Genomic DNA, 22,898 nt, shown 5'->3' on the forward strand with positions numbered 1-22,898 from the left:
AAGAGAGAGAGAGAGAGAGAGAGAGAGAGAGAGAGAACAGATTGTTTTCTTCTTTCCATTCAAGTGTAGACAAGAGGAAATAAAATGAAAATTCTTGTTGTTTTACTAGAATTTTTTTCAACAATCCACTGCAATTTTATTCAGAATCTTCTACCTCACTCAGGTCAACCATTATGGGATAAAAAAATTTCAAGTTTTATCACCTATATATATATATATATATATGAAAGGACAGACAAAATCATGACAGTATAGAAAAACAATACAATCATGAAAACCTCTAAATTTGATTGATTTACACTGTTGCAATTCTTTAGTCACCGACATAGAATGGTCTATGTTTGGAATTTTCCACATTTTCAAAGAGTGTTAGTGTCTTTCAGATTGAAATCACAACAAAACCCATTAAGTTATCACTACTTTCTGCAATTATCTTATCTCCATTACTACTAAGCCAATTAGGACTGAACACTCTTTTACCTACTGACCACCATTGATCCATTAGCTTCAAAGCATTGGTGTACATTCAAGGCATGGACTGATGATGAAGCCCTTTTTTATAGATTCTAACCACATGGGTGCTTGGAATAAGGGATGGAATTGTCTCCCTTGGGGATCCCAGCTGGTCTTCTATTCATCCACTTCCCCTGCTTTCAATTTCCATTAATTCTCTCTCTTTTTTTTTTTTTTTTTTTTTTGAGACTTGAGTTGTGAAAGAAGATCCAATGTCCATAGATCATGATTAATAACCAACACGTTAGAATCTCTGGTAATAGGTGTTGATTCACTACATTCTGTCAGAATTATACAAGCACGATAAGTTTTGCCATGTGGCAAGTTATATAAAGTTCCTTTTTTTTTTTTCGGAAAAAAGAAAAAATTATATCATATATATATATATAAACAATATATATATAAAGAAAAGAATTGTTAGGAAAGCAAGATAGACCCTCGACAAGCTATCTATGACAAGGGTATTTACGTCTAAAAACATCTTTAGATACATATCTAACAACTTTGATAGGAAGTTCATCAAGAGCAAGGACTACCCTACCAATATTGGGGTGCAACTTAGCCAAAATATCAGTAGGTTAATTAGCTTCAAAATAAATGGCTCTTATAGCAAAGTGTGTGAGGCGAGAGAGAAACTTATGGTTTTGTTCTAACAACCACCATACCTTCCAAGGGGCACTCTTGACCTTGTTAGCATAGTCAATAGAGCTTTTAGAGTCAACTGAAATTTTGTAGATAGGTAGAATCACCCAAAGGTCTCCTCTTTCACATGTTAGGTTTCAACTAAACAAGAATTCATCAAGTGGCAAATTAAAGCTTTGAAAAATTCAAAACTATACAAATTGGTGGGGGAGGATGCATAGATATATGTGATTGAATATGAGTTTGAAACTTGACGTTTGATAAAGAAAAAAGCCATTATATATGTGTCACACTATTCAAAACTAGTGAAAAAAAAAAAAAAAAAAAAAAAAAAAATAGAACCCACGTCCTTTTTTATAAGACTTTCAAATCGGTTTTGAAGGAAATTTTCATAATAAACACAGAAGAAAAATTTCTTTCATTTGCACTCAGAGATTTACCCATGAATCTAAGATCATCCTTTATTATTCCGGAACACCCATTCAAGTGCGAAGATGACCAACAATGGAGGGATTTCTCCTTAACCATAGATTATAAGAAAAATAAGTAAAATATACTGATCTGATAATCTGTACGTGGGGTATACCCTGGCATTTTCCACTGAAAAAATTTTAAAAAATAGTTGGCTTGACTCTTGATAGAGGTCCATAGTCCATAGTCTGTCATAAGCCCTGGATCAATTTTATGTATCATCACCTTTTTGGTTCTGTTGATTCACCATAATTAGGTCTCCATTTATTGTCTATTGAAGCAGAGGAAAGAGAGGACATCCTTTAATATAAGAAGCACTTAAGGGTGTTCCTTGGTCGGATTCTTTCTCCTCCTCACAGACAAGAGGGGACTGAGGAAAGGGTTCATCTCACAATCTCACATGCAAAATTAAGTTCTCAAAATTGACATTTCATTGAAAAAAGAACAGTAATATCAAAAGGAATGAGAACAGCAACACACGTGTGGGAAGAGAAGGAGAGGAATGAAAAAGGTTAAGGGACACGAGGGACCCACACGTGTGCACGGCCCTTTTGGATTTAGTTTCGCAGCATCTCAGAAGCTAGCATTGGAATTTTGGGGCAAAATTATGGAACTTCTGGACTTGTGTTTCCCACTTTTGATAGATAAGTTTCGTTTATTTTGTCAATCATGAATGTTAGGAAAAAATTTATTTGGAAAATTTATAATGCCGTGTCTGGTATGCATTCTTGGCATTCTAAGGTAAGGTGTCAATTCTTACCCCTCAAATAAAAGAATAAGTGTCAATCAGTATGGTTTAGGGAATTTGATATGATTTTGATTTGATGCAAGAGATATAAAGGAGAAATCAAAATCATACTATATCGAGAATTCAAATGCAATTTCAATACTAAAATTGTACCCAGTTGGTTTGATTTTAGAATTATAAATGGTTTCTTATCCAATTTGATTTGGATTGGATAAATTTTTATATGATTGTATAAATCATATATTGATATACATAATCATGAAAGAGGTTAAAAAATGTGTTTCATGTATCATAAATTATTATAATGAAATTACTATTAATGAATCATGGCTTTTTTTTTTTTCTTTTTTTCTTTTCCCTCTGATAAAGTTGTTAAAGCTTTTTACTACATCTCTTGAAACCACAACAGCGCAACCCAACTTGTAAATAAAGGAAGGATTCGATCCAATGACATAGGAATAACAAGCATTATACTTATCTTAGGAGAAAGAACGTTGATATGCTACATAGCGTATGCTAGCGTCTTCTTGTGTTTATCTCAATCCTTCCTCCCATGAAATAAAATATTTGTCCCTAATTTTAGGAGAGAAAGATAGACACATAAGATGTTAGCGTATGCTATTCAGTCGGATAGAAAATTCAATCCCCATTACCTTTATTGGATGCATCTGCTAGAACATTCATTAATGGTAGGATTCTTTTTAGCAAAGGTTATTCTAGCATTGTTGTGTTTCATGTATTCCACTTAGAGTCATAACTGACTTTTGTAAACTGATGCAACTCTATCTTCTTGGACTTCCATGAGGGTAAGCATTGCTTTCAAAGTAATATGAACTGACCCTATAGTATGTAGTGTTTTATATTTTCAAAATTGGAATTCAAGAACTTATATAGCTGCCTACTACTAATTGGTTTTAAAGCTCTTTACCAAAAGAATTGGTTTCAAAGCAGTGGTTTTACTGAGGTCTTAAGGCCTTAATGTGGACCCTACTATATATCTATCTATTCCATAATCTCCGTTTTTATTTGATTCATTTATTTGTTTTTTTATGGGAAAAAAATCTACATGTAGGGATGCTTTAAATCTTCCCGTTGATTCTAAAATCTATCTCATTACTTCCAATTACTCAAACAATAACATTCTCATTTCCTTTTTCTTTAAACTATACCATTCAATAGTAATGAAAAAGGAACCAAATCATGAAAAAGTATGTTAGTCAAAACTCTAATTCTCTTTTTCCCTATGCTATACTAATTCTCACAATTTCTTAGATTCATGGGCGAAAGTTGATTTAGTGTGGAAACGTTTACTCATATTTTTTCTATGAAGAAAGTTTTGTGCAATTCTTTGATCTATAAATTTGGAGTATCCTACTTCCATGTCAAAAGCGGGCCTCCCTATCTTACCTAGCAAAATATTTCTATAGAAAAAAAAAATCACACTTGGTAAAGATGATAAGAATGACATTTAACAGCATGTAATCCTAATGAAAAAGGAACCCATTTGTGGGAAAAAGTATGCTAGTCGTTAGAAAAAAATGATTTGACCCCATTTGTGAGGGCATGCTTTCAAAGTTTGAAGTCTCCAACGACACATGAGTGCAAGGGTGGTCAGGAGACTTTATTCTTGGTATTATCATCTTGGGGGATCTGTACTTTTATAAGAAAAATCTGCATAATAGAGGTTTTATCCAAAGTTTTTTTTTTTTTACAATATAGAAGTGAGAGGGGATAGGTAACAACTAAGAGATATAGACTCAAGACCTACAGGTGAGCGTGGACTTTATTGCACCACAACTTCACCAGCTACACTAGGTAGTTAGAAGAAAGCCCCAAATCTATTTTTGTTTCTTTTTGATAAATAATCAATTGGTATATATAAGTCATATTTTAATTTCTCAATTACTTTCATTTTTTTTTATATAGAATTATTGGATTAAATTAAAACTTATAGATGAATAAGAGACGATAATATCTACACATGCATCAAATTTGAGAATTAGAGCAACCAATTGGTTCCATGAGTAGACCATTTTGTCAGGCTTTGTGCATTAGTCATTGCACTACAACTTCCGTTGACACCACAATATTTTTGTTTTTCTGAATGAAATGGGAGATTAGTGGGGTCCCCCTAGGATTGGGTTTTTTGTGGTAGAGACTTAAGAGATGAAAAAGTCTTGCTTAGACGTAAATGCTTCAAAGGCACAGTTCAATATAAGGATGAATTCAATGAACACGACAATAGCAGAAAAAGTTTTAGTGGTGCAAAAAAGGTTCCATGTAAAGGATGCCAATCGCCTTTTCTTTTGTATCAATATTCAAATTTCTACCTAATTTTTAGCCTATCAAAAGCCACCAAAAATCATAATAGTAGTAAACAAAGCTATTCAAGAGTGTCTTATACTATCTTTGCTTCCACAATTGGACTACATAACTTTTCTATAACAATTTTGTCTGAGAGTAAAAATGTTTCTCAACAATTTCCTTTGTGATGCAGGATTTATTCTGCTTATTTTTTTAAGGGTCATTGTCTTTTTCTTAGGCCTATTTAATAGGGGAATGGTCGCCTTCTCTTGTTTTTCTTATTTTTTCTAATATAACTTTTCCCATCTATCAAAAAAAAAAAAAAAACTGCATAATTGTAGCTACAGTACCCAATGCACACTTTGAAAAGCTAAAAACGAGAGGTTATAGCTTATCATTATATGCCCCTTAAACAAACATAAAAGGTTTTAATCATGAGGTAATTATAATAAATTTAGAAAACCATTATCCTCCTTCATCCTTTGTGTTCTAGATTTTGGTTTTCTGGTGTTGGAGCTCTCCCCAAATGGAGTACAACCTTTTGTTTCAAGGTCAAGACTCAATAGGCTTTTTATCTGTTTGGACTTTGGAAAAGATTCATTCATTTCCTCAATTGTTATTGGTAAAAAGTGATTTAGGACTTGTCCACCCCAATTACTTACCAAAGCATGCATTACTCACTCTAACATCTAAACCCTAATTACTGTCCCCTTTGAAATTACACACAAGTTTAAGGTGGAACTGTCAAAGCAATTAAAGTAGTAATTTTTTTTTTTTTTGACCCTCAACTACTTTTTAATCCATCTTTATGATTTTATGTGAAAAGTTTATTGTTGAAATCAACACAAAATGTAAAATAACCTAATTTGTAAGGTGGACAAACATTTGGAGAATCAGGTGAAGAAGAAGTTTGAAGCCCCACACTACACCAAAGTGGGGTCGGGGTCGGGGTCGGGGTCGGGGGGGCGTAAAAAGTCTAAACTCCATAAAACTATTCCCTTATCACAACTTTCCATTAACGACTTTCTCTTGGCACAGTTGAACAATGGGGCAAAATTTTCTTCATTGTTCCCAAAATGAAAGTTCGTCCAATGTTGAACAGCATACAAATGTAAGAAGAAGGAGAAATTAAGTTGGTGCTGAACTCAGTTTTGTTGTATTTCGAATAGAGGAATAGCTTTAATGGCTTTCCCAAGCCAAGATTCCCAATGATTTCTGCCAGAGAAGAAGAAAATGGTTTCAACATTTATCAAATGCATGGTCTAGAATCTAGATTGAGAAACATGATAGTTCATATTTCTTCATTTGTGATATAAGTCATGTCACAAAGTTGCAACCCTATTTTTTTCTATGGGAGGAAGGAGGTGTGCGACGTACTTGGGGAATAGGAATTACCTCAGAGGGATTGTTTTAAATACTTGGGGTCCATCATTGACAAAGAGGGGGATATAGATGATGATGTTGTTTATAAGATTAACGTGGGGTGGATGAAGTGGAGAGGTGTGTCGAGAGTGTTATATGATAAAAGAATACCTATTAAACTCAAGAGAGAATTTTACAGGACAGTTATACGACTAGCTACGAAGTATGGAGCAGAATGTTAAGCAACTAAGAAGAGTAATGTGAACAAACTGAGTGTAGCAGAAATGAGAGTGTTGAGAGGCGGGAAGACCAGGATAGATAGAGTATGGAATGAGAATATTAGAAATGAGGTGGGGTTTGCACCAATCTAAGACAAACCTTGCGAGAGCCGATTGAGGTAGTATGACCATGTTCAACAGAGACCTATGGAGGCCCCAGTACAGAAGAGTGACCAGATTCGTTGGAAAGGAGCTAGAAAAGATAAGGACATGCCTAAGATGACTATTAACAAAGTGGTCCGAAAAGATATGCAATTAGTAGGGCTCGACCCTAGTATGACTTCGGATAGAGTTTTGTGGAGGACAAAAACCCGTGTTGCTGACCCCTTATAAGAGATGTTCCCATGATGCGTATCTTTTTTCTACGATACCCTCTTAATTTATCCCCGTGCTTTCTCTTTTTAACTTATCTTGTATATTTCTTTATTTTCTATTTTCCAGCATTTGATCCATGTAGTCGACCCCATTCAGTTGGGATAAGGTTATCGGTTGTTGCTGTTATTGTTGAAAGAGGTGTGAAAAGGGGGGATCACCTGTAAGTACACAGAGCTTCGTGTTTTTTTTTTTCCATATGAAAGAGTGATCTAAAAATGATGTGGATTGACCAAATGTCAAATTTTATATCAAGATTTAATATGAAAACAAACCCTCCCATGTACTTCCATGCACCCACAGGGTATTCTATCTTTTCATTGCCTTGTTTTGATATCCCGGTCAACTTGAATTTAGCTATGCCTCGACATGTGAGTAGAAGACCTTAAAGTCCACTTGTGCAAAATTTCAATCTCACCCGAATTATCATGTCACAGTTATTGGAGGGCATGCTATTCAACTTCGATGAGCAATGCCCAACTCCACATCTATGTCAAGAAAGAGTGTGGATTAGGTTCTTACATGGTCTAATCCACATAGATAGAATCCACTACAAGATTATTTCTTGGGTGGATCATTCCAATAGTGCGAGAACCTGATCCGCTCGTGTTGAGAGGGGGGGGTCTTTGGTCAAAGGGGTCAAGTTCAAGTCAAGCACAATAAAACCCAAGCGAAAATATCACCCTTCATCCTCAATCCTTTATTTATTTATTTATTTATTTTTGGAGTGGGAGGTTTGGGTGGTGGGTTTAGAAATAAAGGAGACCAGATTGACATACCGTATCCACCAAACTGTTGCTTCTGTGACTAAGAACAAAGAACATAAGAAGCCCAGAATGTCGAAGGTTTGTAGATTTGTGTTACATCAAAATCATCCATATTTAGTGCCCACCACTAAACAGACCAAAAAACAAAATTTATGTCACCGTCGTAACCTTTGCCGTCCGGTAATCTTGTAAGCAGCATAGGGTGTGAAAGACAGAGATAGGGCACTATAGTGGATGCTCTTTGGTCTTATTTCTTTCAGGCAAAGTCGAAGGGGAACTGTAACTGAAAAGAACTATAAAAACTCATTAGGCGTTCCTTCTTCCCATTGTTGCAGAAGCAGCAGATATAGTTTTGAGCTTGTTGGAAAGAACTCCTTCCCTGCCTTCCTGTTACTGCACAGCTCTGTAAGTAAAGAGCCATTTTCATTTATAAACACATTCTTGATACTCCACCAAAATTCGATCTTCTTTGCTCCCTGAAGCTTCCTTTGATTGTCCAGAAACATTAGCTTTCCCATGGAAAACACAGGAAAAGTAAGACCTGCGTTTAATGTTCCATTGGAAAGCTCACTTCTTTCGGTGTTTTACATCAGAAACTACATTTATTTGGACAACCAAAGGTAGCTTAATAGTCGCTAATCGACACTCTAATCAATTTTGTTGATAGAATGTGATAGCAGTCTTATAGTTCAAAATGTTGCTACTGTTCTGCCGCAGTTATTGTTGTTATTATTGTTGTTACTGCTGTTGTTGTCTTGTTGCTGCTACTGTTGTTGTCATCTGCGAAAGAGCATTGGCTTTTCTGCTCTGCTAAGTGATGGAAGTACCAACTAGAACCAACGCAGCCGCACAGCAGAGGAGGGTCCGCAGCTGGCAGCATGTCATTGCCACTGGACGTGCAAGAACAGCTTCTCGTTTGATTCCTAGGAGGGGTCAAATTCTCATCAGCATTTTAAAGAGTGCCTTCTCCTGTTTTGTACCCAAAGAAGCTGTAGTCGCTCTTCCTCCATCCGATTGAAAATTTATCTCATTACAAAAATCCATCACCAAATTCACATATTACCAGTAACTACCTTGTATTCAGTGTTCTCACATCCTCCCCCACCAAAAATATGTTGCATTACATAATAAAACTTCAAAGAAGGCTGTTCCAAGTAATTTCTGAACTCAAGTCGTGCACAGTAAAAATAATTCTTGAATAGTCACCAGTAATATTGTTTCCTTTCCACTAGAGAAAATGAACTGCAATTAGTTTGTTAATTGTGAGCTGATGCCAGTAGCATACTTCACTAGTATTAGGAACAGTGGGAGTAGTACAATAGACCTGTGATCGACGTCTTCAATAGTGAAACAGTAGCAGCACACTTGCTAGTGTGAACAGAAGAGGGTTGATAGCTTACAGGATAGACCAAGATCCGACAGAATTGATGATTTCATTCCTCCAGGATGGGTAGAACACAAGGCAGTTTGGATATCAGGGTAGCAATATTGTAGAACTTAATTACAGACCTGATCCATAGACGTATCCTTAGGATGAGCTTAGATCTAAACTTCCATATGCATAGTTGCATGAAGGGATTAGTTTGCAACAACCAGACAAGGGTCACCAATCATAGTTTTCTAAGATCGGGCTGGGCATCAAACCAGGCCCCTTTCCCAATTTGACACCAGTCTTCAACAAAACCGGAAATCCAATAAAATAACCAGGAATCTCAAGTTTGCCTCTAGCACTTTTAGATCCTTTAATCTTAACTACCAGTAGGAAATTTTTTTCATAACCATCTAAACTTTTAACATGTGTGATGGATCTACTAGATGTTAAACAGACAGAGACATACAGACCCAAAACCATGATCTCAACTCCAGCCTGGACCATGCTTTCGAAAACCATTGGGAAAAATTAAAAAAAGCCTAAAGATTGCTCAACTTGAACTCTTTTCTAAAGAAATATAGCACATTTATCCATTGTAATCATTGGTTCATTGTAACCATATTTCTCATAAATCTTACAAGAAATCAAAAAATGGAAAAAATTAGAAATAAGACGTAAGCAAAGCTCGACTATAGAGGAAAAAAAAAAAAAAGGGAAAATTTTGGATGAGTACATATCTTCCCAAATATGTGGAATAAAAAAATGACAATACTTCTATCTGCTCGGGATTTTTGTAGTTTTTTTATACCAAGACCCTAGGTTTGAGTAGACAAAATTTAAATTAGGAAGAAGGTAAAACAAATGCTAATGAAACTATTTCTAGTCCTCCTTTGAACATAATGTTGCCACTACATGCTCCAAGAATGTGAAACTAGGGAGAGAAAAGGGCCCGGGGGGGGGGGGGGGAAGCTAGCAGCACAAATTTATCTAAGCTGTATGGACAACCATTGTAGACAAGACCAATGCATTAGACTACTGGATTTGCAATAGATATCCATATCTATGGCCATCAAATGCTATATATGCCTTAATGAAACAGTATAAAGTTTTTGTAAGATAATTAGTGTTTTTTTATTTACATTTTCTATCCACGTCATAAAACAGGATTGGGATTGCATTTTTTTATCATAATGGTTGCCAGTTTCACAGCTCGGCATGTACAACATTATGGAGATAAGGTAACCAAAATTAGATTAAAATAGCGCATGTTTATTCTATGAAGGGGGAGTTAACAACCATGTTTCTCTACCAGAATAATCAGGACCAAGAAAGAGATTTAAATTCAGAGAAAGGAAAGCACACTGAGATAAATGTATCTTACCTGGATGCGGTAGCTGGTAGACCATCAAGTGCAACTAGAGCATTGGAGAGCAAAAATCCCCTAAATAAGCTTGAAGAAACTCTAGCAATAAAGGTATAACCTTGTCCTGTGACTCCTGTCTATTTGGTTTTTGTGTGCATTCCTTTTCTTTCTACTTTACTAAAAAGAAATAAAGAATTAAGTCAAATGTTGCACCGATAAAAATATCCCATTCAGTTGGGATAAGGTTATGATTGTTGTTGTTGTTGTTGTTGCAGGAGCATGAAAGTCATTTAGGCAACACATGGGAACAGGTTGAAACAGATATATCCAGTGTGAATCAGATAACTGCTCAGCCACCAACTGCCACAATATTGCTGGAGATAGATTCTGCCCCAAATGAGCTTCTGGCAAATCTACCACTAGAGGTAGACTGACCATTTTTCTTTCTTTCACTATTTGATTTCTTGCATGATTTTATCAGCCCATGATACTTTCATGGAAAGCAACCTTCATTGGATTTTTGTTTTCATGATTTTATGGAACACATGAAACCTTCCAATGAAGAATTAAAATAATAAACTGTTACTGATAGAAAATTTCCATGTAAAGCAGCTTTACTCATCATCAACATTCATTCCCATCTATCAAATACATCTCATTTACAGAACATATTATTGGATGGTTCATAACCTGATTGCACCAATTAGAACTCCATAACATTCAAGTAAACAATTTTTCTTCCAAACAGAAAGTGATAAGTAGTGGTTTCTATCAGGCTAACAAACAGTCAAGTTCTTGAAAATCTCAGATCATCTGATGTATGCAACTTTAGGGCCATGAAAACATCTGACAGTCACGTGGGCTAGTGTTCACCCAAAAAAGAAAGTGAGCCTAGTGCATAGACATTCTTTATTGATGGCATATGCTCAGTAGGGAAAGCAGCAAAGTTCATGCAAACAACTTAGTTTGTATAAGGCTTACAGAAATATTGCTTTCCTTTTCAATCACAGATCATGATTTCTACTCTCTTTAAATACTATTAGCTGAAACAAAAAATATGACTTAATTCTTCTCTAGTGTGACTTCTATTTGGAAGTTTTTTTTTGTCACAAAGGCAATGCTTTCACCCTTGGTTCCTCGCAGAATATATTATACTAATAATGTATCCTTAATTCTCTGTTCGAAAGTTTAGGGTAAAGAGTTTTTTCCTTTTCCTGTAAAATGGGCAGCAAACAGGTGTTGAAATAACAAAGAAGCAACTGATGGAAATGATTCCTTCAAGAATGGTTTTCCTACAAGCTCAGCCATCATCTTTAACTGAGAGTCAAGCTCCAGATCTAAAGAATGCACTAAAAGTTGCATCTTTACTGATCGCAATATCTGCAACTGGGATACTTGGTGCTTTCACTGGGTTTTCAAGAAATCGGACAGATGTCAGCAAAGTAATCTTCAAGGCTTGCATGCTGTCCATGTGCATCTCCTTTCTGTCTGGTCTAATCCTATTGGCACTCTCAATGATCCGTCCTAGCTTCAAATATCTCATTCTGGTTGCAAAAGGAATAATGTGGACTACAATGGGATTGGTGACACTGGCGGTCTTTTTGGTGCTCATAATTTACTTTCGACGAACTTGATCATTTAGTATGAGTCGTAAAACTTTTCAATGTATGTATTATAGTGGAACTGCAAGTACTATCTTACATACAAAGACATTGGTGCTTCCTGCCAGATCATATAATTTGGCCTGTATCTAGTTCAAGTCCTTAAATAACCAAGCAGGAGATAATAGTATAATAGAGATGCTTGAGGATTGTTACTGTTCTGTTATTATCACAGCCTTATTCAATGGCTAACTTTCATGAGAGGAACTAAAATGTGTTTCCTGCCTCTAGGAAGGAAATGGATAGATGAATGATTTCATGATGTCATCTCAACAAAAATGATTTGTGATTGCACTCCTTTGAGATCAGCTAGCCTGTGTGTGCATGGAAAGAAACTAAGGGATCTTTGATGAAGTGTCAACATTGCTGGTGATGGAGGAAAAGATGATTAAAAAGGTGATTCGATCTCCTTGGTTCTAAGGAGTGCAAGACCATAGGATATACTAGGAACATGGATCACTCTTCTCTTGGACCTCCTGTAATCCACCCTTTTCTCCAACTTCTTACCCTCCTTATTCTTTGGGCCCTTAATTCTTCTCTAAAGTAACCATTTGAGTAAAGCGCATCCCCTGTTCTTCAGTGTTGATCAGGCCTTTTCTCTAGGTTGGATACTCTACCATCAGATTTACTCCACCCAAGTGCTTGGTTGCATGGGGCAACACGCCATCTCCATCATGCACTCCCAAATGCACAAGGAATCAATTGGGGCTTCTAAGGATTCTACCTCACATTAATGAGTAGTATGAAGAAGCCCTTGACTCGAAATACTCTTTCACAGCTAGGAGGATCATAATCCAGTTACCCGCTCACAAAGCTCCACAGAGGCACACCCAAAAGCGAAGTAAATAAATAAATAACTAAAAAGGAAACAAAGAAAGAGTTTATAACATTTGAGACCAAGGGCTTGATGCCCAAAGGAACCCACATATTTTGAAACTTATTTGGTTATTTGAGCCCATCAGCCTACGGTACTCTTGTTTCAACAAGCTCAAAGGAAACAATCAATACAGAACCATACCCCTATATCTGGTGCAGTTCATTTTCAAGCAAATAAATATCTTAGGCTTCATATGGTTACAACTAAAGAGAAATAAAGGAAAGTGAAATTAATGTCAAAGAGAAAATAAAATTTTTTGTAATCATGATTGTGTAACTAACTTCAAATCTTTGAAATAAAACAAACTTTTCAAATAGTTCCTTAGACCTATCATATTTGACTATTCAAATCCAAGCAATTTGGTAGGTAAGTGAAGCAAAATTTAATTATTATAGCTAGTATGTTTGGGATAGCTACTTAATCATTGTTGGTAATGATTAGATAAGTTTCCAATTTATTTCCATTCCCTTCACTTTACTTCTAGCCAGATGAAAAGCATGCCATGCTTTTGAGTCTTCTTCTCCCCACATGCCCAATTAACGTGTATTTTCCAATTTTCAATTTTATTCACCCCACCCCCCCCCCTCAAAAAAAAAAATCATCATTTTCCATCCTTCCTTTCATTTCCAAGATAGATCTCATATATCCTCCCTTTAGCCTCAGTTTCAGCAACACCTTTTTTTTTTGGGATGAATTTTAGCAACACGTTTATCCTCAACATTTTTCATTTTCTCTCTTGAAGCCTATTCTGGTCCCTAATTCTTCCCAAACTGCATGACATGCATCATTTGTTATATTCTTTCTTCTTAACAAGTTTTAGATATTTATTCATTTCAAATTATCCCACAACCATTCTCCTTGTTCCTCATAAATGATCAAAACTTACTAAGTTTCTGCCTGGCTGGAAGTGAACTGAAGGGCAGGGAAATGAATTAAAATATAAATAAAATGAATACTTTTCTAATCACCATCAACAGAGACAATTTAACTAATCCCAAAACATTCTAAATCTTGAAACTACTTTGTGCTTCAATTTTTAACCAAATTCCTTGAATTCGAATTGGAAGAAAAGAATCTACTTAATTTTTTTTTTTTAATTAAATACCTGTTATAAGATTTTAAGTTATTTAGAAAATCATGATTGCAAAAATTTCCACTTGCTTTTCGAATTTAATTTCACTTCCTTCACTTCTCTTTACTTGCAACCAAAGGGAGCTTATGTGCAAAACAGCTTTAGACAGGAAAAACAAAAAATATAAGGTGCAGAATAGTAATAAACAAGTATAAATTGACTAAAATGGTTAAAATCCTAAGCAGTATACCTGCAACCAATGTCACATCACCAATGAAATTGGGTCTAACTCAAGATTTCTCTAAAAAAGATATCCATTCATTAGGCCTACCACATCCACAATAAATGGAAAACTAAAAGAAAAAAAAAAAATTTGTACGCAGAAAAGTTCCCATACCAATGGAGAACCAAGAGATCAATTGTAGGAACTGCAGCAAGCTCTCTAGGTCACAATGTCAATAGAATATTCCAAAACAGAATCAAATAGAGGCAGAACAGGGTTTAGGCATCAGACTACAAGGATACACATCTACATAATAATGTAAAGCAAAAGCAATTATACCTCAATTCTAGAGCTTAAGCCCTATGTTTCAAACTTCTCATAATAGAAGTTCACGATCAAAATGCGAAGGAATTCAAAATCGCAAGGACCGATCAAAATTCACTTCTGATACATCTAAACAGACGAATAAAACAATTTTAATTGCAGAAAAAAAAAAGGATGAATCAGGAAGTATGATTTACTAATTCAAAACTGAAAGTAGATTTTACTTCTGATCCACGAAAGCTACATAATCATCGAGCTAAAGAATGACAAAGGACGAGATCAAGAACCTGAAAGGCAATTAACGCAGAGAAATTCCTGAAATCTATCAATGCGTCTTCATGAACTTACGCTGGAGATATCCTGAATTTCATGTAAAGTGTCGATGAATCGGCATATGAGGGTAAAGGATAATTTCGCCATATTTATATGAGAATTTTTCTACTTTTGGGCCTGGAAACTTAACAGGCCTATGCCCTAAATTATGCAGTTTTGGGCCCTGACTAACATTTTCCTTTCCAGTAATTGCAGGATCAAAGTAAATCACAAGTTGGGACACCAATCAAGCATCCGGATCCTCTCTAACGTTTCAACTCACTAAACGTGCATCGAATGGTTGAGAGCACTCGAAAAACGTGCACAAATCATTCCAACCATCAGATACATATTAGGGGCATTGAACGCATTGGAGAGTAGCCAGATCCACCTATCAATAGATGCATGGACAGACTGACCCGTTGATTAAGCTTATTCCGAAGGCTGGAATTGTTGATTGGCTTTGGGATTTGGGATTGTTCTTTTTATATTAGTATGTGGGATCATGGGAGACATTATATTAATTTTATTTTATTTCATAAGAAAAAATGAGAGAAATTGGGCATATGTTAGCTTTTCTTGGAGCTAGCGACTCATTCAATGGAAGGACGGGTACAAAAGGCAAAGAGATCATTTCCAAAGGAGAAATAAATATTCACTGGTAGCATAGTCCTGTGCCAAGACACAGAGAGCAGTAAGATGATATCCCTACCCTTGTAAAACCAAAACACCCACCCCTGTTAATGCCTATGTGTGCTCCCTCATTGATCCTCTCGCTGACGTAGGGGCCCGCAACCTAGAAAAATGAGAACTTTTTGTTTGGGAGCCACCTCGATGCCACAAATATAGGGGCATAAAATGATCACCATGCCCTTCTTGGGGGTGCATGCCTTGTGTCTACACACTAGAGCTACTCTCAAACAAACAACATTTGTGCCCCAAAAAAAATGAAAAACCATGTGAGGAGGCATTGCCTACATCTCATGTTCAAAGAACACTTACCCTTAAAAAAAACCTTGAGAGAGAGAGAGAGGGGGGGTTGTTGAGGAAAAGGTGTTACATAAATCAAGAAAATGGATGCAAATAAATGTATTTATATCCGTTCACGTGCCTCATGGACACCATACAATAAGGATGGGAAGATGATATATGGGGAGAGGGGTCACATCGGGACTCTCTTCACCAATTGGTGAAGGAAAACTTTGTCCATAAATCAATATACTTTCAATCATGAACAGAACAGTTTCATTTTATCATCATACTTGTGTGAAACAAGAATTCTTGGAACCTGCTGAACCATCAAATGGTCCTCCCCTCCAATGCTCACCCTCCTAACAAATTCCTCTGGCATGTTTACTAACAGCAACCTTTGAAGGGCTTTAAGTTCTTGAAACCCTTGAGGAAGCCTCTTCAATTTCTTGCAACCACCAATTGTAAGGTATTCCAATTTCTGAAATGACCCCTCCTTGATATCACTCCACTCTTCCACCCTCTCCATTTTTGCTAAATCCAAGCTCCTAAGCTTAGGAAATGCTCTTGCACTGCAACCCAACTTTGTCCCCATATAAGCTTCCTCTAGACCCAAGTATACCAGATTGGGTAACTGACAAAAAATGCTGAATGGATCCTCCATTAATTTAGCTCCAACAAGCTGAACCATGCGGATGGTGTTAAGGGAAGCCACCCATTTGGGTACCTCCTTCAAACTCCCATTGAAATACAGATCTTCAAGGCAAGGTGGAGGCAACAAAATCCTTAATTCTTGATGTTTGCTTCTGTCTTCCACAACACTAGAGGACATACGGATAGCTAGGTGACGAAGGCATTGCATTTTCTGAACTGAATTGCATAGTTTTGCAAGCTCATCTCCATCTTTCACCTCTCCCACATCCAATTTCCTGAGTTGAGTTAAAGAGCACAACTCATCCATGAAACTGAAATCAATCTTCACCCCAAATAGTATTTGCAGATTGCTTAGATTTTTAATCCCATTCGGCACCGGCACAACCCTTTTCGCATAATCACCAACCACAATATGCCGCAGTTTCTGTAGCAACGCAATTTCAGCTGGTAAGCTTGTTACCTTGGTCTTCTCAGCTAACAAAGATAGTAGATTCTGCAGCTTTCCTATTGAAGCAGGGAGAGCTTTGATTCCTGATTTGACAATGCTCAAATAGCGTAGATGAATGAGATTACCAACCTCTTCAGGCAATGTATCAATGGTTACATCTTCCAAAACTAGCACTCTCAGTAATTTATGACTCAATATCCCTTCACTCATGTAGGAAGGGAGTTGATGAATACCAGTCATGATCAAGGATCGAAGATTGAACTTGCTAAGCTCAGTCAGAGCACCAATGGTGTCATTATGAACTCCTACTCGCCGAACCCATTTGGAAAACTTTGTGATTTTTGGGCTATGAATCACTCCAAAGTCTTCCTTCTCAAGCATTTGATTGGCGAAGTCATGGACTATATCATGCATTCTGCATCTTCGCAGATTGGAATCATAGTAATACATTATGGGCTCGAGCATGCCCCTATCGGCGAGCTCCACAAAGTAATCACCGGCGACATCCTCCGGTGTCTTCCCAGGTAGTTCCTCTACGAATCCTTCACCTACAAACAACTTAATGAATGTGTTCCTCGTGATCTCATAGCCCTTAGGGAACAGAGAACAATACAAAAAACAATACTTAAGGTGAGGGCCTAAGAAGTTGTAACATGTGAGCAACACTTGATTCACTGACCCAACTAAATTTTGAGCACCATTGAGATCTTCAAGGACAGTTTTCCAATCTGTTTGATCAGTACCCATTCTTGCCATTAGCCCTCCCAAGGCCACCACTGCAAGGGGCAATCCATGGCAATGTGTCACCATATCAATGGCTAATTCCTTCAAGTATTTTGGGCATTCTCCATTAAATGATTTCTTACAGAAGAGCTCCAAAGCAGGACTGTTAGATAGAGTCTTGAGCATATGAACATGGAACACTTCTTTATCTAAATTTATAGAAGCATTAATGGTGGTGAAGATTATCCTCCCATTACCCTCAAGAGGGAATGCAGATTTTAATTCTTCCCAAACACCAACTTCCCAAATATCATCAAGGACTAGTCCATACCTCTTCCCCTGCAAGTAGTTCAGAATTGCTCCCTGTAGCTTTTCCACTTTCATGGATTCGATGCCGTCCGGAGCCTTCTCTTCTCTGCTTTTGTAGAGTGCTTGAAGGATTTTTTGCAAGAGATCCTTAATGTTGACAGACTCAGAGACAAAAACCCAAGCAAAGCAATCGAAGTGTCTCTCCATGAACTGGTAAGCTTTCTTCGCTAGTCTAGTTTTTCCTGAACCAGCCACCCCAACCAATGAAATCATAACAAGTTGCTGCCCCTCTCCTCCGAGTAACCATTCCTCCACCTGCTTCAAGTCCCTTCCACGCCCCACCAAATCAAATTCTCCAGGGAGACGAGACGAGAAGAACGGAATTTTCGTTTTTCTGGTGGAAGCCTTAAGTCCACATACATTGATTCCTTTGTGAACTTCTTCCAATTCTCTTCGGACCCTCATGAATCGATTACTTAATTGTTGCTGGGAATTGAAGTTCATGGCCTCCATAGAACACAGGATTCTACCATTGTCAATGCAGCTCTGCAACTCTGTTTTGGCCATGAACTCATCAATAGCATCTTCTGATTCAAAAACTAACCATTTGAGTAATTGAACCCATGAAGCCACTGGCTCCTCTCTTTCCCTATCGTTGAGGAAAGGTTTCAGATATTGAAGCTCTCCATGAATCCACTCGACGTTTTCTATGACTCCATATAGAAGTAGTGGCTGGTGCAGAAGTTGATCGGACCATTTCTGAAGGATAAAGGTCACCAAAGCTTCCACCATTACTTGAATTTGAAGGTCTTTTAGATTCAGGAACCCTTCTTTCAGGGGTTGAGGAGGAACATGTACATAATAAAAAGCTGAAAATAAACAGAACAAGTGGGAGCGAAGAAGACAGAGTCGTACCGACAGTTGCAACTTGGCCATGTTTGTTATATCATTTGTATGCTTATGCTTCATCTAATTTTTTCTTTGACTACTTTACCCATCTTATTTATTTAAATACATTATTTTTATTATTATCTTTTTTTTCAATTTTTTTTTTCAATACTATTGGTATTGTTTATATATATTTTTTATTTTTATAATACAAAAGAACCAAAAAAAATTCTTTCTAAATTTCCTCCTTTATAAATTTTTTCTCTTTTTTTTTCTTAAAATCCATATCTTTCTTAAAAGGAAAAAAAAAATCTATATTTTGAGGAGATTTTATAATACCAAATAATAATAATAATAATAATAATAATAATAATAGAAAAAAATCATTCTAAACTTTCTCCCTCCCCTCTCTCACGTCATCTCTTTTACTCTTTTAATCCATATCTTTCTAAAAAAAAAAAAATTATGTTTTCTCCCTCCTCTCTTTTCCTCTTTTAATCTATATCTAATATCTTTCTAAAAAAACCTATATTTTAGAAATTGTTTTTACCTAAAAAAAAAATCTATATTCTAAGAGTTTTTCAATAAACATTTCCCTCTTTTCTATCACGTTTTTCTCTTTTTACTGTTATTTCTAATATATATATATATATATATCATACTATTATACTATTATACAAAAGCACGAAGTGCCAAATCTTTTACTTGACTATTATACCATTTTTTCTTATTTAAATATCATGTCAATTTCCTTATCTTTCCCCTCTTTTTTTATTTTTCCAGGTACCCTTGTAATTTTCTTAATAATTAAAACTCTCTAAAAAATTATTTCTCATATTCCCCTCTTTCACTCTCAAGTCCCCTTCTCTCTCTCGACTTTCGTTTTCTTCTATAATTAACTCTCCTACCAATAAGAAACTCTTTAGATTCTATCCTATTATTCCTATTTCCCCCTCTATCTCTCACTTTATTCTCCTACCAATAAGAAACTCCTTAGATTCTATCCTATCTCCCCCTCCTATCTCCTAAATCAATTTCACTCTCATGTCTCCTTCTCACTCTCCACTTTTGTTTTCTTCTATAATTAATTCTCCTACCAATGGGAAACTCTTTAGATTCTATCATATTATTCCTATTTCCTCCTCTATCTCTCACTTTACTCTCCTACCAATAAGAAACTCTTTGGATTCTATCCTATCTCCCCCTCTTCTCTCCTTCTAAATCAATTTCACTCTCACGTCCCCTTCTCTCCCTCCACTTTCCTTTTCTTCTATAATTAACTCTCCTACCAATAGGAAACTCTTTAGATTCTATCATATGATTCCTATTTCCCCCTCTATCTCTCACTTTACTCTCCTACCAATAAGAAACTCTTTGGATTATATCCTATCTCCCCCTCCTCTCTCCTTCTAAATCAATTTCACTCTCACGTCCCCTTCTCTCTCTCTCTCTCTCTCTCTCTCTCTCTCTCCTACCAATAGGAAACTCTTTAAATTCTATCTTATTATTCCTATTTCCCCCTCTATCTCTCACGTTACTCTCTTACCAATAAAAATTTCCTTAGATTCTATCCTATCTCCCCCTCCTCTCTCCTTCTAAAGCAATTTCACTCTCTTTAATTCGTCCCTCTCCCCCTTACCAGTAGGAAACCTATTCTCTTTCTACTATTTACATCGTTTTCATATCTCTCCAATAGGAAACATTCTTTCTATATAGATTCCCTATCTCCAATGCATCTCTCCTTCTTTTACTAATCGTAAACCTGTTTTCTTTCCATCTCTTTCTCCTTCCTTTTGCAATAGGAGACCTCCTTAGATCTCCCCAACAAAACCTCTTATGCATGATGGTCTTGACGAAACAGTTATTTTAAAAAAGAAGGCATGCTTTTCTAGGTTTGTTCTATGGGTTCTCTCATTTTTTCTACTTCCTGGTCTGATCTGTTTCCACTATTTTCTCTCTTTGAATTAGCGTTGCTTCCAGTTGATTCAAATATCAGTATTTGTGTGCTTAATGATTATCTTTGATTGATTCAATCTTGCAAATGCTTTGTTCTGTTAGGATTTTTATGTGGGCTTAACTGATACCGATTGATCCATTAGGCCCAAGCAATAATAGACCCACTCTAATTAGGAAATTCCTAGCTCTTTCCATTGTGAGAGTGGAATAGGGTTTTAGGGATTCTATTATAAATAGAATACTGACGGTCCCTGCAGCCATTACTTTAATGCCTTATTGGTTTTGGGAGCACGGCTTTCTCACAAGAGCAAGTGCATAGAAGAGAGGAAACCCTAGAGTAAGAGGCTACAGAAGATCTCAGTAAAAGGACTCCACTTGCGTAGTTCGTCATTGTCATCTTTATAGGAATAATGTTTAACCACATGGGACAGAGGTTTATGATCTATGCACATGGGGCTTCTAAACTTACACAAGTACTTCCTTATTCCCATTTATGGTTCATGTCATGGATGTCCCATTGATTATTATAGATATGGTAAATCTATATGGTTATGTATCTTAAGATCTATGAAGAGAGTACTTTATTGATCTTGGTTTAGGGACTATACCCATGGTTAAATATCTTTTACGATTCTTGCATTCTAAAAACTATAGGGTTATTCATATGTTTAATATGGTAAAAGATCCCTAACATGTTCTTCATTTTGATTTGAATATTTTGATTCAGATCCTAAGCGATTTTCATTCTTTTATTGTCTTCTCTTACTGTACCTTTGAGTTTCATTTGATACGATCGAGGAAGCTTAGCTAATAATTTTCTATCTCTTGGTTTCATGGAGGAGGGGAAGTATTTGTTCATCAAGTGCCAATGATTAAGGGTGAGAAAAATACTTCACATTTTCCCTCTTCTTTTTGATAGGACTTCATATTGAACTTTTAATTTTAGTAATACCCTTAGTTTCCTGTGACAATAGCTAACTTTTCGGTAGAATTCATCTTGAACCCAAAATTAATCCAAGATAGGTAATATGTCAATCTTAGGCTGCAATTTTAATCTTTCTTATTGAATCATGGCAGCCATTTCATAGTATCTCCAATGGGCTCATAGTGTGCCATTATTAAGCAGAAAAATGACTTCCACCCAAAATCTTCTAGACATCTGTTGATCTGAACTTGATTTATTTTCCTAAATGTTCCAATTCCTATTAGCAAAACATTGAGGATAAGTTTGTTTGATCCTATGCCATCAAATGATACTTTCATCCCCATCATTATGATGCTGCAGAAGTTTTTCTACAAGCTTTGTCACCCCCAAAGCTGGAATTGAGAACAAAGAGAGGTAATCGATCAGATGCCCAGTTGGACTTAAATCCAAGATGAGTATTTTGAATTTCCTTCTTTTTGCATGAAGTCAATACCTCTTTGGTGCTTTCTTTAGGTTCAGCTACCCATTTTGATTTTGGACATGTTTGTCATCAGTTTGGCATATGAGGGGATATATAAGAGAACCCTTAATCCATGTAAAAGCAAATTTTCCCCCTTTATTACCTTTTTATTTTTTTGGTAAACAGGAACACTTCAACTGTGAATATGTATATTGGTAGAAACCCTTTAATTGTGAAAGATCAAATTGAGTGCTTGAACTTTCTAGATCTAACTTGCTGTCATTGATTGTTTACATTTATTTTTTAGTCCCTCTATTTCCTCAAACCTCGATCCAGTAATCCACTGTGCCTGACAGGATACTAAAGGTAAACCAAGAAGAAATTATGGTATACCATTTCCCTCTATATGTTTCACAACTTCTCTTCTTATTAGTCAACTTAATATATCTACCTTCTCTCTTCATTTGATCTCAAGAGTTAATGAAAGACGTAAACTCAACAAAGAAAATAAAATTGGTGATTCTATTGTGACAAGAGCTATTAATTTTACTCTTTTGCTTCTTTTTTGGTTATCAGAAAATGCTATGCATGATGGGCGCACAGTTCTACAAGCCACTGGTTGCAAATAAAGTCAAATCTTATATGCGATATCTTTATTCCTATGAACACTTCCACATTTTGATCAAGATATTTAGTCAATGAATTTTGCTTTTATTTGGCATATTTTTGTTATAATTGTTTAAATTGTTAATCCCTATAACCTTTCATATATTAATTCTCAACCTTGAATATGCTATTATGAGGTATAAGGGTTGCCATGAGGTATAAAGGTTTTAATTCAAGGATCATATGTGCTTATTTAATTACAATTTGCACATCACATTGGAGCGTAGTTGTCATCGTAG

The 22,898-nt window shown here is 36.1% G+C and overlaps 1 protein-coding gene and 1 long non-coding RNA gene across 2 annotated transcripts; both read right to left on the bottom strand.

Annotated features, from left to right (window-relative positions):
• Positions 1-12,068: 12,068 nt before the first annotated feature.
• LOC122059731 lies at positions 12,069-14,893 on the bottom strand. The gene is made up of 2 exons (XR_006134119.1): positions 14,637-14,893; positions 12,069-14,478 (listed from the first exon to the last, which is right to left on the bottom strand). It is a non-coding gene; the product is annotated as an uncharacterized LOC122059731 (long non-coding RNA).
• A 996-nt stretch (positions 14,894-15,889) lies between these two features.
• Positions 15,890-18,556, bottom strand: LOC122059876 (putative disease resistance protein At1g50180). The gene has a single exon (XM_042622924.1). The coding sequence runs from the start codon at positions 18,554-18,556 to the stop codon at positions 15,890-15,892; it is 2,667 nt and encodes an 888-aa protein (XP_042478858.1).
• Between the last annotated feature and the right edge of the window lie 4,342 nt (positions 18,557-22,898).

The sequence above is a fragment of the Macadamia integrifolia genome, chromosome 13 (assembly GCF_013358625.1).
Source record: "Macadamia integrifolia cultivar HAES 741 chromosome 13, SCU_Mint_v3, whole genome shotgun sequence".
In the NCBI taxonomy this organism is placed as follows: Eukaryota; Viridiplantae; Streptophyta; class Magnoliopsida; order Proteales; family Proteaceae; genus Macadamia; species Macadamia integrifolia.

Excerpts from the sequence above, each read along its gene's own strand:
- LOC122059876 (XM_042622924.1), bottom strand. The coding sequence starts at position 18,556 with ATGGTGGAAGCTTTGGTGACCTTTATCCTTCAGAAATGGTCCGATCAA.